Source organism: Balaenoptera musculus, chromosome 5 (genome assembly GCF_009873245.2).
Source record: "Balaenoptera musculus isolate JJ_BM4_2016_0621 chromosome 5, mBalMus1.pri.v3, whole genome shotgun sequence".
Lineage (NCBI taxonomy): Eukaryota > Metazoa > Chordata > Mammalia > Artiodactyla > Balaenopteridae > Balaenoptera > Balaenoptera musculus.
Window position 1 is genome coordinate 14,010,345 of NC_045789.1, and position 15,948 is coordinate 14,026,292.

General features: G+C 34.8%; 1 protein-coding gene across 1 annotated transcript in view; it reads left to right on the top strand.

Moving 5' to 3' along the window:
• Positions 1 to 15,948, top strand: part of GRID2 (glutamate ionotropic receptor delta type subunit 2) — a 1,394,429-nt gene that overhangs the window by 1,071,844 nt on the left and 306,637 nt on the right. Inside the window, exon 10 of the mRNA XM_036853844.1 lies at positions 921 to 1,118. Within this exon, the coding sequence (XP_036709739.1) occupies positions 921 to 1,118 (198 nt within the window). The remainder of the gene's footprint in view (positions 1 to 920; positions 1,119 to 15,948) is intronic.

Sequence of the window (15,948 nt, forward strand, 5' to 3'; positions counted from 1 at the left end):
AGGATAAAATCCTTGGGTATTCTGGCTTAGACCCAGGATAGATTTTAACCTGCCCACAGGGCTGGGTGGATATACACACTATGGATGGTTATCTGTAAATATTACTGTTGTTGAAAGATTCCTGAACAAGTTTAGGAAATTAAGAAATAGATTATCTAATTTTCTGTAGTCTACCAGCATGTGTCAAATCAATTTACCGCTCTTAACACCAGGTGTTCTAAAAAGTGAAAGGGGACTATTTGTTAACTGTAAGAGGGCAACAATGCAAAAAGATGAAAGAGGTGGAAATTGAAACCAATTTGCTGAATTTACTAAATTACACAAATTACCCAAAAAGTAAGTGAATTTCTCATAACAGTAGTAAAGAAATTACTTTTGCAATGAAATGTGTGTTTATATCCAAGTTTCAAAATTACTTAGCAAATAACTCCCAGTAAATGTGATGTTATAAATTTTAGCTAAATTATATGTTCTTAGAATTTTTTGATCTTTTCAAAAAATTCTATGTAGATTATATCTATTAAAATATTATTTTACATATTTTGACATAAATAAACAATAACTGCCTGAGGAGAGAAACAAATTCATGGTCTCCTAAATATGATTTTATTATTGATGAATCTTAGGTTGGTCCTGAGATGGCAAGAAACATGAATTCATGGTTCCTGAAGTTTTATAATCACTTTCATCTAATTTTTGATATGGTAATAATTAAATGAGAGCTGACAAGAAACTGGGTGATTAAACATTGTTTGATAAAGTGATGCATTAATAACACATAAGTTATATTTCTAAGTTATTCTCTCACAGTGCAAAACCAATTTTTAGACTGTTTGTAAGCAAAACTCTTTGAAGAATTAATCTTTGCTTTAAGGGAGCAATATCGATTGACATCAAGGATTTCTCTTATTTCCATGTAGGAAGAACCTTTTGTAATGGTCTCTGAAAATGTCCTGGGTAAGCCAAAGAAATACCAAGGCTTCTCCATTGATGTTTTGGATGCCTTATCTAACTACCTGGGTTTTAACTATGAAATTTATGTTGCACCGGATCACAAGTATGGAAGCCCACAAGAAGATGGGACATGGAATGGCTTGGTGGGAGAACTAGTGTTTAAGGTAAGCATTTATTTGTTTGTTTGTTTGTTTATCACATATCTAAAGGTTGACTATAACCCTTGGCAACTAATTTCATACAAAATAAGTGTAAGGCAAAGCATTAGGTGGCGGTGTTGAATCAAATCTCACCAATGCTATTTCATGAACCTTGTGGAAAGAAAAACTGATGAGGGCTTCCCTGGTGGCGCAGTGGTTGAGAATCTGCCTGCCAATGCAGGGGACACGGGTTCGAGCCCTGGTCTGGGAAGATCCCACATGCCGCGGAGCAACTGGGCCCGCGAGCCACAATTACTGAGCCTGCGCGTCTGGAGCCTGTGCTCCGCAACAAGAGAGGCCGCGATAGTGAGAGGCCCGCGCACCGCGATGAGGAGTGGCCCCCGCTTGCCGCAACTAGAGGAAGCCCTCGCACAGAAACGAAGACCCAACACAGCCATAAATAAATAAATAAATAAACCCAAAGTTTAAAAAAAAAAGAAAAACTGATTACAATATAAAGCTAAGTTTTAAAATATTTCCTATAAGAGAAAAGTATTTACTGCAGGTATTTACCTTTGCCAAAGTTATACTCCAGATGTTTTGTCAGGATATGGTACATGATGAAGTCACAATGCCTTTTCCAAACACAGTTCATGTCATTGTGTTCTTTTAAAAATGTAATTTCAAACACTAAACAAATAAGATCCTGACCACTTAGGAACTGATCATTTAGTTTTGGTATCTAAATAAGATAAATCTATTCTTACTTGTATTTTTCTCCTTGTTCTTGCAATTCTCAGAGAAGTATTTAAACTTCTCTATTACTTTATCTCCATTTCTGTCAGTCTTTGCTTCATTTTTTGGAAGCTCTGTTATTAGGAGCATACACACTTTTAATCATCATGTCTTCCTGCTGAGTTGTTGAATAGTCATGTTTAGGTCTATAATTTACTATTTGATTTCTGTGTATCTTATTGTTTCCCTCTGTTCCTTCTTTTCTTGCCTTCCTTTGGGTTAATTGAATTTTTTTAGTGTTTGATATTATTTCCCTCTTAGCTTTTTAGCTGTATTTCTCTGTATTTTTGTTTGTCTATGGTTAGTCTAGAGTTAGTAATGTGCATTCTTAACTTATCACATTCTATGTAGATTAATATCATACCACATCACATTAAAAAACGTAAACATACAGCAATATAATTCCATTTATACGTACTATAGCCTTTGTGTTATTATGGTCATGTATTTATATTTATGAACTCCAAAGTAAAATGTCATAGTTTTTGATTTAAACAATCAGTTGACTTTCAAAGGTATACAGAGGGGGGAAAAAGACAGTTTCTGATATTTAACTATTTATCTATTTACTATTTCTGTGGTTTTTTTATTCCTTTCTACATATCTGAGCTTCTGGCTGGTATCATTTAGTTCAGCCTGAAGAACTTCCTTTACAATGTCTTGAAGTCCAGTCCTACAAGTGGCGTGTACTCTCAACTTTAGTTTACCTTAAAATTTCTTTGTTTATCCTCAGTTTTAATAATATTATTAGCAAATAACAAACTCTGAGTTGACAGGTTTATTTTTGCTAGATACTTTTTGTCTTAGTGTTTTCAAGTGGCACTGCTGATTCTGATTTATGTTTGACAAGAACACTGAGAGTCTCAGAACACAGTCACTTATAATCAAAATATATTTTTCCTCATACTTTTTTATTATCTAAGAAGAAAATTGAAGACGAAATATTATTATTCCTAAAATCAAGGCTGGTGATTTTAAAGCAAGAGCAACTTTTTATTTCAAAAATCAAAATAAAATTATCATTCAACAATTTTTCACACAATAATAAATGTTTTTATTATTATTTCACAGTATAATTGATACATAACATTATATTAGTTTCAGGCATACAACATAATGATTTGATATATGTATGTATTGCAAAATGATTGCCACAATAAGTCTAGTTAACATTCATTACCATACATAAAGTTATTTTTAATGTTCATGACTTTAAATATGCCATTCTATTGTCTTTCGCCAAATATTGTTTCTGATGAGAAGTTAGCCATCATTTGTACTTTTGCTCCTTTTTTATAGTGTAGGGGTGGTCGTTTTTTAATTCTCTTTTCATTTTTGATGTTTTGATGTTTAGCTATGATTTTCTTTGTATTTATCTCTGTTAGGGGTTCACTGAGCTTCTGGGATATGTTTCACTAAGTTTAATAAATCTTGACAATTATTTATACAAATATTTTTTCCACCCTCTTCTCTTTCTCCTCTGTACTTGAGGCTCAGAAAACATTCAAGTTAGACCTTATTAATGTTGTCTCTAAGTCACTGAGGTCTTGTTTATTTCATCATAATATTTTACTCTCTGATCTTTAGATTGGATAATTTATCATGATCTGTTTTCAGGTTATTGATTCTTTCTTTGCCATCTCCAATTTTTGTTAAGTTCATTTGGTAACTTTTTTATTCTAGGTAGCTAGAATCATTCTTATGCATGTATTGGTTTGGAGTCAGCCAAGGATTTGAGGGAAGTTTATACATAGATTTTTGGGCTTATTTCTCTGTGGCTCCCTCCTTTATGTGAGTCCTCTTTTGATTTCTGAACAGTCTGGCTGCCTCAAACACCATCCTCTGATGCATTAAGCTAATAAGACTCTGACTTTCTGCTTGAGCCCTAGCTACCTGTTGTTGCCTCACTGAGGTGGGTCCTCAATGAATGAGCCATATAAGAGTAGATCTCACCCAAAGCAGTTACCATCTTTAAAGGGTTGAGTACTCTTCAGTTTATGCCTGCTTTCAGCTGATATGCAATCTGTTCAATGTGTGTTTTTTAAAAATTTCATCCAGAATTTACAACTGTTACTCTTTGTTGGGTTAACCCAATAAAAAATTATTCCACCATTGCCAGAACTGGAATTACTTCTGGAATACTGAAAAGTATTCAGAAAGCCAAAGGATCTAAGTTGTTTCTAAGAGATGTAGAAGAGAAAAAAAAATAAGAGGTTTTGAAGACAGTGGTAGGAAAAATAATAAAGCTGTTTTTCATATCCTTTAAAACTTTACTAATGTCAGTTTATTTAATAAACCTATTACATATGGAATTTTTTTTGCAAAAGGTTAATAGAAATATTTTAATAGGCAAACAGGAATCATCAATCCTCATCTCTCTTATAAAAACTATGACTATTTATCTTATATTCCTTTATTATTAAACCACAAAACAAGCGTTCTGTCTTTGTATTTCTGAGGGGTCCTGCCTGAACTGAGCCCAAATAAGCAATTATATTAAAATAAAGATAAACAAAAGGAAAAGGCATTATGCAAGTTTATTCTATAGATATAGTAGATAAAAATCCTTAAGAATTATCACGCAAACCTAGAGGGGTGGGATAGGGAGGGTGGGAGGGAGGGAGATGCAAGAGGGAAGAGATATGGGAACATATGTATATGTATAACTGATTCACTTTGTTATAAAGCAGAAACTAGCACACCCTTGTAAAGCAATTATACTCCGATAAAGATGTTAAAAAAAAAAAAAAGAATTATCACGCTAACAAACTTCACTTACTAAATGCAAGTTAAAAGTAACAAGCATTATAATTAGTCTAATGTTGGTGCTGTTTTTAATTTGGTTGTGTGCTTGCTCCAGTTAGTTAAATTTTTGAGATTTGCTTCCTCACCTATGAAATGAGGAATACAAGTTTGTTAGTGGGAAGATCACTTCCAACTATAATTTTTTTAAAACACTTTAAGAATTAATTGCATAAAAACCACACACAAGCAATTGTATGTTGTTCTTCATAAACAGTTTGTTTTTATTTGCATGTAAGAGCATATCATTATTGTATGATAATGTAAAGTTCAGCAGGGTCCTTTTACATAGCAAAAATTCAGGCTTAAAGAAGCTGACTGACAAATGTATGATTTTTTAGCTGGAAAAAATATAAAGCTATTTATTGCAACTAGATTTTATTTTCTTCACGAAGATAATTAGCCATTCTGACTAGGCTTTAAGAAATACTTCTTAAGCAGGTAAAAGTGGAGAAGCTTACATAAGAGTTTGTTGGAGCAGGTAGAGAGAGGGGAAGAAAACTGAGAGAACGTAACTAATGAGAACATGCTCTATAGCACAGGGAACTCTTACTTAATGCACTGTGGTAACCTAAATGGGAAGGAAATCCAAAAGGGGGGGACTTTTGCTGTACAGTAGAAACTAACACAACATTGTAAGGCAACTATACTCCAATAAAAATTAATTTAAAAAAAAGAAAAGAAAACAAACTTACCAAAGAGGAGAGGTGGGGGGGAGGATTAAATTAGGAGGTTGGGATTAACATATACACACTACTATATATAAAATAAATAATCAACAAGGACCTTCTGTATAGCACAGGGAACTCTAGTCAATATTATATAATAACCTATATGGGAAAAGAATCTGAAGAAGAATCGATATATGTATATGTATAACTGAATCACTTTGCTGTCCACTGAAACTAACACAACATTGTAAATCAACTATACCCCAATATAAAATAAAAATTAAATTAAAAAAATGAAAGCAACAGGAAGATAACATTTTCAGAAGGAAAGGGCAGTCACTGTATTCTATTACTAATAGAGATGTATGCTCTAATTTTCAGCAACTTAAAATGCCAATTCAAGTATACAAATAGTAATGCAGTAAAATATCATAAAGTAATTTAGATTATCCAACAAGAATCATCATTAACATTTTATCAGGATCATTTACCCCTGTAAAGCAAAATAACACTATTGAAATGGCATAATAATGTTATGACAGAGTTTCAGAAAAGTGAGCTTATTATTGTTATATATATTTGACTAGTGTAGACATTTTTCATGAATCTAAGTATATTTAAAATAGCAGTAAATCTTGCCATTGAGTACCTCTATACATGGCATAAGACTTCTAAAATTAACAAGACTGTCTGCCTTCCTAAGGGGAAACCAAAATTAAAAGAATGTTTTCTAGCGTATTTGTCACGATGATTATGGAAAAACCCATTAAAAAGAGTCAGAGAGGGAACATGGGAAGTATCAGAGGCTTAAAAATAATGGAATAAGTTACATGGAAACTATCAATAGTTGCATGTATACAAAATTTTAAATCATCAATAAATCAAAAACAATAATAACTAAATTAAATTACAAATGATAGGCTGGAAAATATTTGCAAAATTATGATGCATTGTTAACCTCACTGCTTCACTGCTTCACCTACATGAAGAAGTATAAAATCCATAAGAAAATACTAAGATCCCCATAGGTAAAGCTATAGAAGATATGAACTAGACTTTCAAAAGAAGAAAAGAAGAAACTGATAGATAATAGAAATCTAAAAGGAAATCTAGTGTAGTGGAGTAGGGCAATTAATAAAGTAAAAAAATAAAGTAAGTAAATGAAATATGAATGTTTAGTGCTTTTATAAGGAAAGAGCTGAAACTTTGTGTTATATTACTTGGAATTATTTTATATGCTGTGTTTTATAATAAAAAATAGAATATCATTGGAATTAGAAGCACATATTTCAGTCAGCAATATACTTGACAGCAGTGACAAGAAAGGTACCATAGGGAATGAAAAAAAACATAGTTTGAAATGGACCAAATAATAAATATTAACACTTATGTAGAGCTTACTATTGCCAAAGCACTCACACAACCCTATGAGGTAGGTAGTACTATTATCCCAATACTGTGTATGATGAAACAGAGTTAGGGAGCTAAAGTAACTTGCCCATGGTCACTTAGCCAAGTTGTGGAGAATTCGTGACTCAAACCCAGGCAGTGTGGATCCAGAGTCCAAGTGCTTATCCCCCTTGACCAGTTAACAGAGAGGAACAGAGTTCTAGTGTAAGTTTGGTCTTAAAAGCATTTCAATAAACCAAATTACAGACAGTGAGGAAAATAATACTCAGAAACAGTTCAACGCAGGTTTTAAGACCTGCAAATTCCAAGAAGGTTCAGATGGAGTTTGGCTGAATATGAATCGAGGATAAAAAAATAAGATTACATAGAGAAGGATTGGGGGAGTGACAAAAAACATTTGCATCTTTAAACTTCTCAAAAAATCTCACTTTTTATCTCAAAAACCTGTTCTTCTTTTTTTAAAAAATTAAAGCTCCTTAGAAAGACATCCATTATTTTCTGAAGTTTATGTCTCAATCCCTACATTTTGTCATACTCCATATAGATCGCATTCAGCTTCAGTCTGCTTTGGCTGGCCTCACTCACTTCATCTTTCTATATTTTCAACACCAGCTAAACTCATCCTTTGTCCCATAAGGCTGTCAAACTATTCCCATTTTTTGATAATTCTGTCTTCTGGGTATATCTGTTTCACTTTTCAAATGACCCTTTGCGGGGGAAAAAGTATATATATATGGAGAGAGAGAGAGAGACTGACCTCTCCCCTTTTCTTTCCATAGTACCTCTTTTGGAACCAGAGGGCTGAGGTTGTGTTTACTTTATTTTGTATGCCAGGCAGAATGCCCTATATTCATCCTTTCATTCCCCATGTGTTTTTGAATGCATGGTATGTTCTGGGCACTGTGCCTAGCATCACAGATACAAAGGAATGGAAGACATCATTCCTGCCTTCAAAGATCTCACAGTGTACAAGGAAGACAAATGTGCAAATAAATCATTAAAGCACAGTGTGATCAATGCCATAGGGTAATGCATGCAGGGTGCCTTGGCAACCAAGGGGTGGAGTGACAGCCTGTGCCTGAGGAGTTGAAAAGATTTCACATAAGAGGAGAAATTTGAGCTAGGTCTTGAAGATGAGTAGGAGTGTGAGAAGCAACAGTAGGGATAATTATAAAAGCATGCTTGCCATGCTGAAGAGTTTGGACTTTATCATTTAGCCAGTGAAAATTATAAAAAGTTTTTACATAAGAGAAAAGTGGGATTTAATTTATGTTTAAGAAAGATAACTGAGGTAAGGCCAAGGATGCATTGGAGTGAAGAAGGGAAAAGACAAATGTCTTTTTCAACAATCCAGAGAGGAAAAAAGGGTGTCTAAACTTAACAGCAATAGGAGATTAGCCCCAAAAACTGATTTTGAGGAAGCAATCAATATTCCAAGAAAAAATGACTAGAACTTGGTAAGTTGGAGGAGAAGAGAAAGGACATGTTGAGATTTGGTGAGAAATTTAGCAGAGGAACACAAGCAGATGGACACTCATGGCAGAGACAGGGAAAATAGAAGGAGAACAGATTAGAAAAGGGCGACAGAGATACAGAGCTTGGCTCTAGACATTTTAATTTTAGGATGGCCGAAGAACATCCAAATGGAATTGTCTAGAAACAATTAGTAAATGCACCTGGAACCCATGTGGATGATGTCTAGAGCTAAAAAAAAAAAAAGTTTAAGAAATATAGGTATTCCTCTTTCTAGAAGGTGATTGTCATTCCGTGTAGCGCAATGTGCCTCTACAAATTTTTTCATTCCAAGTCTTTGGACTTCATAACATTGGAATTGTTTTTTCATCATTTCCAACATTCCATAAATATTTGTCAAGGACAAAGAAAAGGAATGTGGATCTTTATTCTTCTCATATAAATAACTTTGTACACATGACTTCGGCTTTCATATATAAAGGAGAAGAAACTAGCTCCCTTGTATGGCAGCTCCAAAACTAAAAGATTGTTGCACATATAAGGGGGTTGAATATATTTTGTAAAACTCTGATGCATTTGCATTTCTGTGCTGTTCTAAAGATTACTTTTTACTTATATTAATTAAAGATACAGAAACTATATATTCAATCATGTTAAATGGGACACAACTTGGGGATTTTCCTCAGTCTTATTTTTCATCAGCTTCTCACACTCATATAGTATGCTGCTCAAATTTTTTTGTGTGCAATATGAACATTTGAACATTTCAGTCAGGTACTGAGCCAGAAAAGGTAATTGAAGTTTTTAGAAAACTTACGTGCTTAGAAAATATTTTGTTTTCTTGAAATATTAATAATTTATAGCTGGAAAAATAGGATCAAGACTTGTTTCAGGCCGCTTGATCACTGGTTCGTAAATTTAGGAAGCATTTGATTAACAAGTTGATGAAAGCATTTAGTGGGTACAGGAATAGTTTAAATACTTGAGATTAAAGGCTTTCCACAAACCCCTTTCTGAGAAAGTTTAGCTTAGAAATCTTAGAACGCTTTCTAAGGAAGTTTAGAGCTGTGGTACCTGTTTTGATCAGAAAGGTAGTTTCTCTTTGCTCTAGTAGTTTTATGATTTTTACTAGTTTTTTGGTTTCTGTTGTCATTTGTTTAAAAAAATGTTAAAATTGCAAATCATGTCTAATCATACTGAACTGTGAAACTTCTACTGTATCTTTATTTTAAGGAAAAATGGGAATAAAATTATCCTGTTTGTCCTAAAAAAAAAAGAAAGAAAGAAAAAGAAATATAGGTATTCTTCTCACCTCCATTATAAAAACTAAATTGGGAGTACTGAATTAACATGAAGATCATGCACAAAATGGCACGTGAGCCTGGAGAAGGAGAACTGGTGTTATTACTTTTGCTTCTAAGAAAGACAGAAAACGCTAGAGGTCAGAGAGAGCTCACTTGGGAGGAGGGTTTAGAGGACCTGAGAAGGTGGTGAGCTGACCTCTTTCCCATCCGCACTGGAGAGGAGTGACAGGGCCAGTCCAGAAGGCATCAGGCATAAAGATAGGCCTGTAGAGTTGGATGTATCTGTGTTACAAGAACAAGTTGCGGGAGACACAATGGTTAACACCATTCTCATCTCAATTTTTTAAGAAGTCAGGGTTGGGATGATTCCTTTGGCCTAGAGAAGGCAGAGATGGTTAGCTAGGACAAAGGCCAGAAGTTGCCTCTTGAACAAGCCACCCCCTGGATCAGGAGAAGGCAATGTATGAGGAGCCACGCTTGTGGATGAAAAGGGTCCTCAGTTGGATGCCTGAAGATCATCAAGTATGCCCCACAGTTACACACACAAAAACCCATATATATTTCCATTATATCTTTCCATGACTGCAAACCAGCCTTGAAAATATCTGTATCCACCAATGAAACTTCACTCACCAAAGAATTCCTCCCCACACACACCTGCCCAGTGATAAATGCTAACAAGCCTTGTGAAACGAAAAGGTAGTTTTGCAAAGGGAATCAATAAAATGTGTAAAGGGAAAAGAAGCCCTCATAGAGACTTTAAATTAGACACTGAGACTTTAATTCTTTAAATTAGATTGAACAAGTATTAATGGACTGATTGAATATCCCAGAGTATGTCAGCTGTAGTCAGGCAAGAAGTTGAAAAAGTACATGTGGTCCTAAGAATGCATGTTTGTATGTCTGAATAGTGAGTGTTCAAAAATAATCCACTGGATATACATACAGGACGGAGCTGGATCACAGATGTGGGAAGTAACACAAACTGTGTGTATGTAAGAAGAAGAGAAAAAAATGACCCAAAATATTTGTTGTTGATAAGGAAAGATTTTAACACTAATGAAGGAGAAGGATAAAAAGAGATCTGTGAAAGGAAATAAATTATGTAGATGCAAATGACTTAGCGAATGGTTGTAGAAACAATTTTCTAAATTTGCAGGTGATATTTAATTGGCAGACATTGCAAACAGTAAGGAGCAATTCAATCAGATAAAGGACTTGAATCATTAAGTACTTGGTCTAATAGATGGCAAGCACAGATAAGTGGTGAATAATAAGTCTTGAATCAAAGCTGAAGAACAGTGCGTGAATATTTGCCAAAGGGAATGATGCTGTCCAGGAATGGCTTTAAGGTTTAAAGAAACTTATAGGCTAGGGCAAACAGAAATCCAGTAAAATATGTATAGAATCAAAAAGATTTGGTGGGCTATGGGATATAAATTAAGAGACTACTGCATCAATCAAAGCCAAGGTGATATAAAGACTGGTGCTATGATGAGAAAATCTCATAACTTGAGGATATATAAATCCTGAAATCCACTGTTGGCTATTGAAATGCCATCTATTACCTAGATTTTCATCTATCTCCGGTCATGGTTTGGGGATAAAATTAAAGAGGAAGACAACTTCCAGGCATAAAAGAGAGTGCAGATTTGGGTGAGACCATCTAAGTAACTTTTAAAGAGCATTTCAACCATGAGATTCTATATGATTCTATGGACATAATCTTAGGGAATTGTTTGATTGATTGGTCATTTTTATTTAGGATGTTTATTCCACAAAATAATGGGCTATGTTAGTCTGGAAATTATAAACATAGAGAAATATACCACAAATGAAAGAGGATAATAATTTAAATGGTCTAGGAAGGTAGTTGATGTGATAGAGAATGCACTCCTTCTTTCCCTGTGTTTTTGCAAAGTTGAGAACTTTATTAAATAAGAAGTTTAACTTCAATATTGAAGAGAAATAGAAAACATCCTTTACACAACATTGAAGCCATATTTGGAATCTTTAGACAGTCACTCACATGAATGTACCAACCCCATTTGAGGAATTTGTTTTAAATTCACATACTAATATCAGAATGAATGTTTCACTCTGATATAGAAAGTAGAGCCATGTCTTGAAGGGTATTTCTGTGTTTACTCTTGACTGCCATTTGGATACTTCAGATTTTAATTGTTTTAAGTCTTAAAGATTCTGAGTTTTCTCTTTGTAATTTGTATAAATTTGTATAATTTTATAGTGACAGGCTTTAAAATAAGTAAAGATTTCCCTGATTAAAAAACAAGCAGGGCTTCCCTGATGGCGCAGTGGTTAAGAATCCGCCTGCCATTGCAGGGGACACGGGTTCGAGCCCTGGTCCAGGAAGATCCCACATGCCGCGGAGCAGCTAAGCCCGTGCGCCACAACTACTGAGCCTGTGCTCTAGAGCCCATGTGCCACAACTACTGAGCCCCCGTGCCACAACTACTGAAGCCCGTGTGCCTAGAGACCGTGCTCGGCAACAAGAGAAGCCACCACAATGAGAAGCCCACGCACCGCAACAAAGAGTAGCCCCCGCTCTCAGCAACTAGAGAAAACCTGCGCGCAGCAAGAAGACCCAACGCAGCCAAAAATAAATAAATTAAATAAATAAATTTTAAAAAAAACAACGAGCAAACACCCGAGCACCTCACACGACTCAACTGTATCAAGGGAGGAGGTGACTGCAGAGGCTCCAGATGCATGTGTGAGGACATCTAATGTATCTCTTACTCATTTTATATTTCACTTAATGCCGCACAGAATTGCTAGAACAGCCTTTACAGATTCACTTCTCATAGAGACAGACTGTTTCTGGGAGCTAGTTCTTTCTCATTTACAGAGAACTTACATTTTCCCCCCTGCAGAGCTCTGAAAACATCTTTAATAGCAGTCTTAAGTGAATTCTAGAATGATTGAAAAGTTTACTGTAATGAAAATAAAAATTCACTCGATTTTGGTCATTATCCTTGGTGTGCATTTTACTGAAATGTGGATTTACAGTTTGGGCATTTCAGGCAGCGATTGCTTCCATATGCTCTGTTCACAAGCAGCCTGAAGTTGGCTTTTCAGAAAGTTAAAAAAAGTCTCTCTACATGACTGAAAAACTCTTTCTGATGGCCCTTTTCTTTGAAGATGGTAACATTCCTCTTGGGAATTGTAGAAATGCTATTATTTTTAAATCCCTTTTAATGCTGCAGGATAATGCCTGAACCACTGCAATTTATGAATAACTTGTAGCTTGCTTCCCACTCGACATTCAACAAGCATTTATTGGGGCCTAATGTATAGCTGGCATTGTAGGGAATACATAAAATGTAGAACACAGAGTTCTTGTTCTCTAAAAGGTAAGTAGGAAGGAGGAGAGAGAGAGATCCAACACATATCCAACACTTTTCTTAGTATCTACACTTCAACTTCTGATGAACTCATCCAGTGTCAAGGATTTAATTGTCATCTAAAGTAGACAACTTTTAATTTGTTTCTTCAGCCCAGATGTCTCATCTGAATTGCAGACTTACAGTTCTTGCTACTACTCAGCATTTCTTCTTAGATGCCTAAAGGGCACCTCAAATGTAACGTATTCAAAACTGAATTCCTGATTTCACCACCACCGCGTCACAGTTTATGGCAACTCTAATCTTCAAGTTACTCAGTCCAAGACCTTTGAGTTACCCTTGACTTCTTTTTTCTCTGTTATACGTCATACATTGTGCATCAACAATTTTTTCTGGCTATAAATTTGAAATATATCCTAAATATGATCACTGCTTACTACTTCACTACTAACCACTGGTGCAAATCACTATTTCATCTCCTTAGGACTACTTCCATGGCCTCTTAACTACCCACCAGTCTACAGCTTTTTCCTTCTGTAATCGTTTTCAATAGAGCGGTGAAAGTGATTATTTTAAAATGTCAGTCAGATCATATCACCCTCTCGCTAAAACCCTCCAATGGTTTTCCACCTTATTCAATGTGAGGATTATTCAAATTCTTAGAATTGCCTATAATGCCTTCTATGCTCATTCATACACATATACATGCACCATCATGTCTGTTAATCTCTTCCTCCTAACTACTTCCCCAGTATGCGTATTGCTTAGGGTCAGATCAGAAGTCAGAAAAATAAGAGTAAGAATTTAAAACCACATACATGCCAAAAGAAAAAAAAAATGGAGCTATGAATAATTGCTGGGTAAGTAATTAAGAGAAAGAGATAATACAGAAACCATAAAAGCAAAAGTTTGTCAGATGTAGCAAGTACAGTATGGTGGGCATGGCCAACTCCACAATTTGTTCACCTATAACCTTTGGCAAGCTACTCACTTTCTCCAAACCTCAGATTGTCCTCTCTACAAGGAGGGTAGTGATACCTTTGTACAGGGTTGTACAGCTAGCATATGTGGAGGTTCAACTCACCTATGTGAGCTGAAAACATTAAAATCTAGACTACTAAAGTCAGAGGACCTGGCTGATAGCTTGATATGGAAAAAACCTGTAAAGTCAATGACTTCCTCACAATGATAGAGACTTCTTCAAGCAGTAGACAGCCTTGAAATCTAATTCTTTCCTTCCAAAATTTAGGGTTATATAAAAACACCTATTCCTCTTACCACATAGCAAAGAGCAAGTAAGTCAACAGACCTATTTTGGAAATCTACTGTGGGCAAAGCAGTGTGAAAAATATTTAGGGGGATAGAACACTATGAACATAAAGCTCCTGCCTCAAGAAGTTTATAACTGAGAAGATAAGATAGATATTTATGGTATAAGTACTATATGAGAGATGCAGAAAAACAGAGAAATGAGGGGTAAAGCTGTGGGGGAGGGGGAATGTCATGAACTCAGGTAAAAATATATACACACATATATATGTGCCCATATATATACACTATGTATGTATACAGATGTATAGAAAGAGAGAGGGAAACTTGTGAAAACTAAACTATTTCTAGAGGGACTTTAAAATTATATCATTATGTGAATGTTCATGGTGCAGGCAGGGTTTTGAGAGAGAGTTAGAAGTGATGCATGTGGTTTCTGGGAAGAGGCTTAGAAATAAGACTAATAATGACAACATAAAAACTGAACTAATAGTATTGTTTTGTCACTGTGCTGTTGTCAGAGGCAAAACATCTGTTGAAATAATGAAAAGTATTAATTTCTAGAAATAGTGTGGTGAGCTCCAAGAAAGAGTTTTTGATTGAATATAATCCAAATAGCAATATCAAAATCTATTGCTTCTAAGGGGCAAGAACAAGGAAACATTCTAAAAATTCTTCAAGGGAAAATGATTAAATTTATCAGAGTACCGTCATAATCATAATCATATTGCGTACCTACCATCTGCTATTTGTGTGCTGAAAATTCAAAGGTGACAAAAATAGCTGTTGCTTTAAATTCTGTACGCACTTTAGAAAGATTGAATAGCTCTGTGTGTGTGTTACTCAAAGATATTATATAATATTATGTAAAGTTTGATCAAATATTGGAAAAAATATTTAGGCATATGTATCGATGTATGTAAAAATAGAAAAGAATCTAGAAGGACATGCATCAATCTTGAAACAGTGGCTATCTATGTGAAGGTGTGGAAAAGACTGCTGATTGTCTTTAAATATCTGTTCCCTCCTTTCTTAGTAATATAGCTCCTGAATTATAACCAAATACTGACTGTCCACCATGTACATTTCTTGGCTTCTCTCCTGATGTAGTATGGTCATGTGACTAAGTTCTAACCAATGAGAAGTGTCATGAGAATTAAAAAGAAGTGTCATTAGAAGCTTCTGGAAATGTTCTTAAAGGGAGGATTTTTGTTCTTATTCTGATCCTTCTCTTTCCTCCTCGCTGGAATGTCAGTAGAATGGCTGTAGCTTAAACAGCCATCTTAAACCATGAGTTGGAAGCTTTGTACTGAGCAGAGCCCAACAAGAGAATATGAGCTGATTTCTAACTCTGGAAACTTTATCAACCCGGGACTGTCAGCCGTGAGACTCCTTCTATATTGACATTTAATCCAGTGATATTTTGAGCATTTCTTTCATTTGTAAGAAGAAAATAGGCTGGTTTTATATAATTTGACCCTTTAAAAACTAAAATGTATTTGTATATTGCTTTTACAGTTTAATGTTTAAATTTATTTATTTTTCATCTTAGTTTTGCTTTTCTTTGTTTTATAGATGGAGAAACTTACTAGCCAGTGCTGAAATATATGTTTTTCTGTTATGTTTTGTTTTCACATTGGCCTATCTTCCATGTTGAGCTAAATGGACTCATATGATTTAATTACCTGACAAATTTACAGTTAGAAAATTTCTTTTCTCACATTTTTAACAGCTAAAACTTGGAAAATGTTTAACTGACAGATAA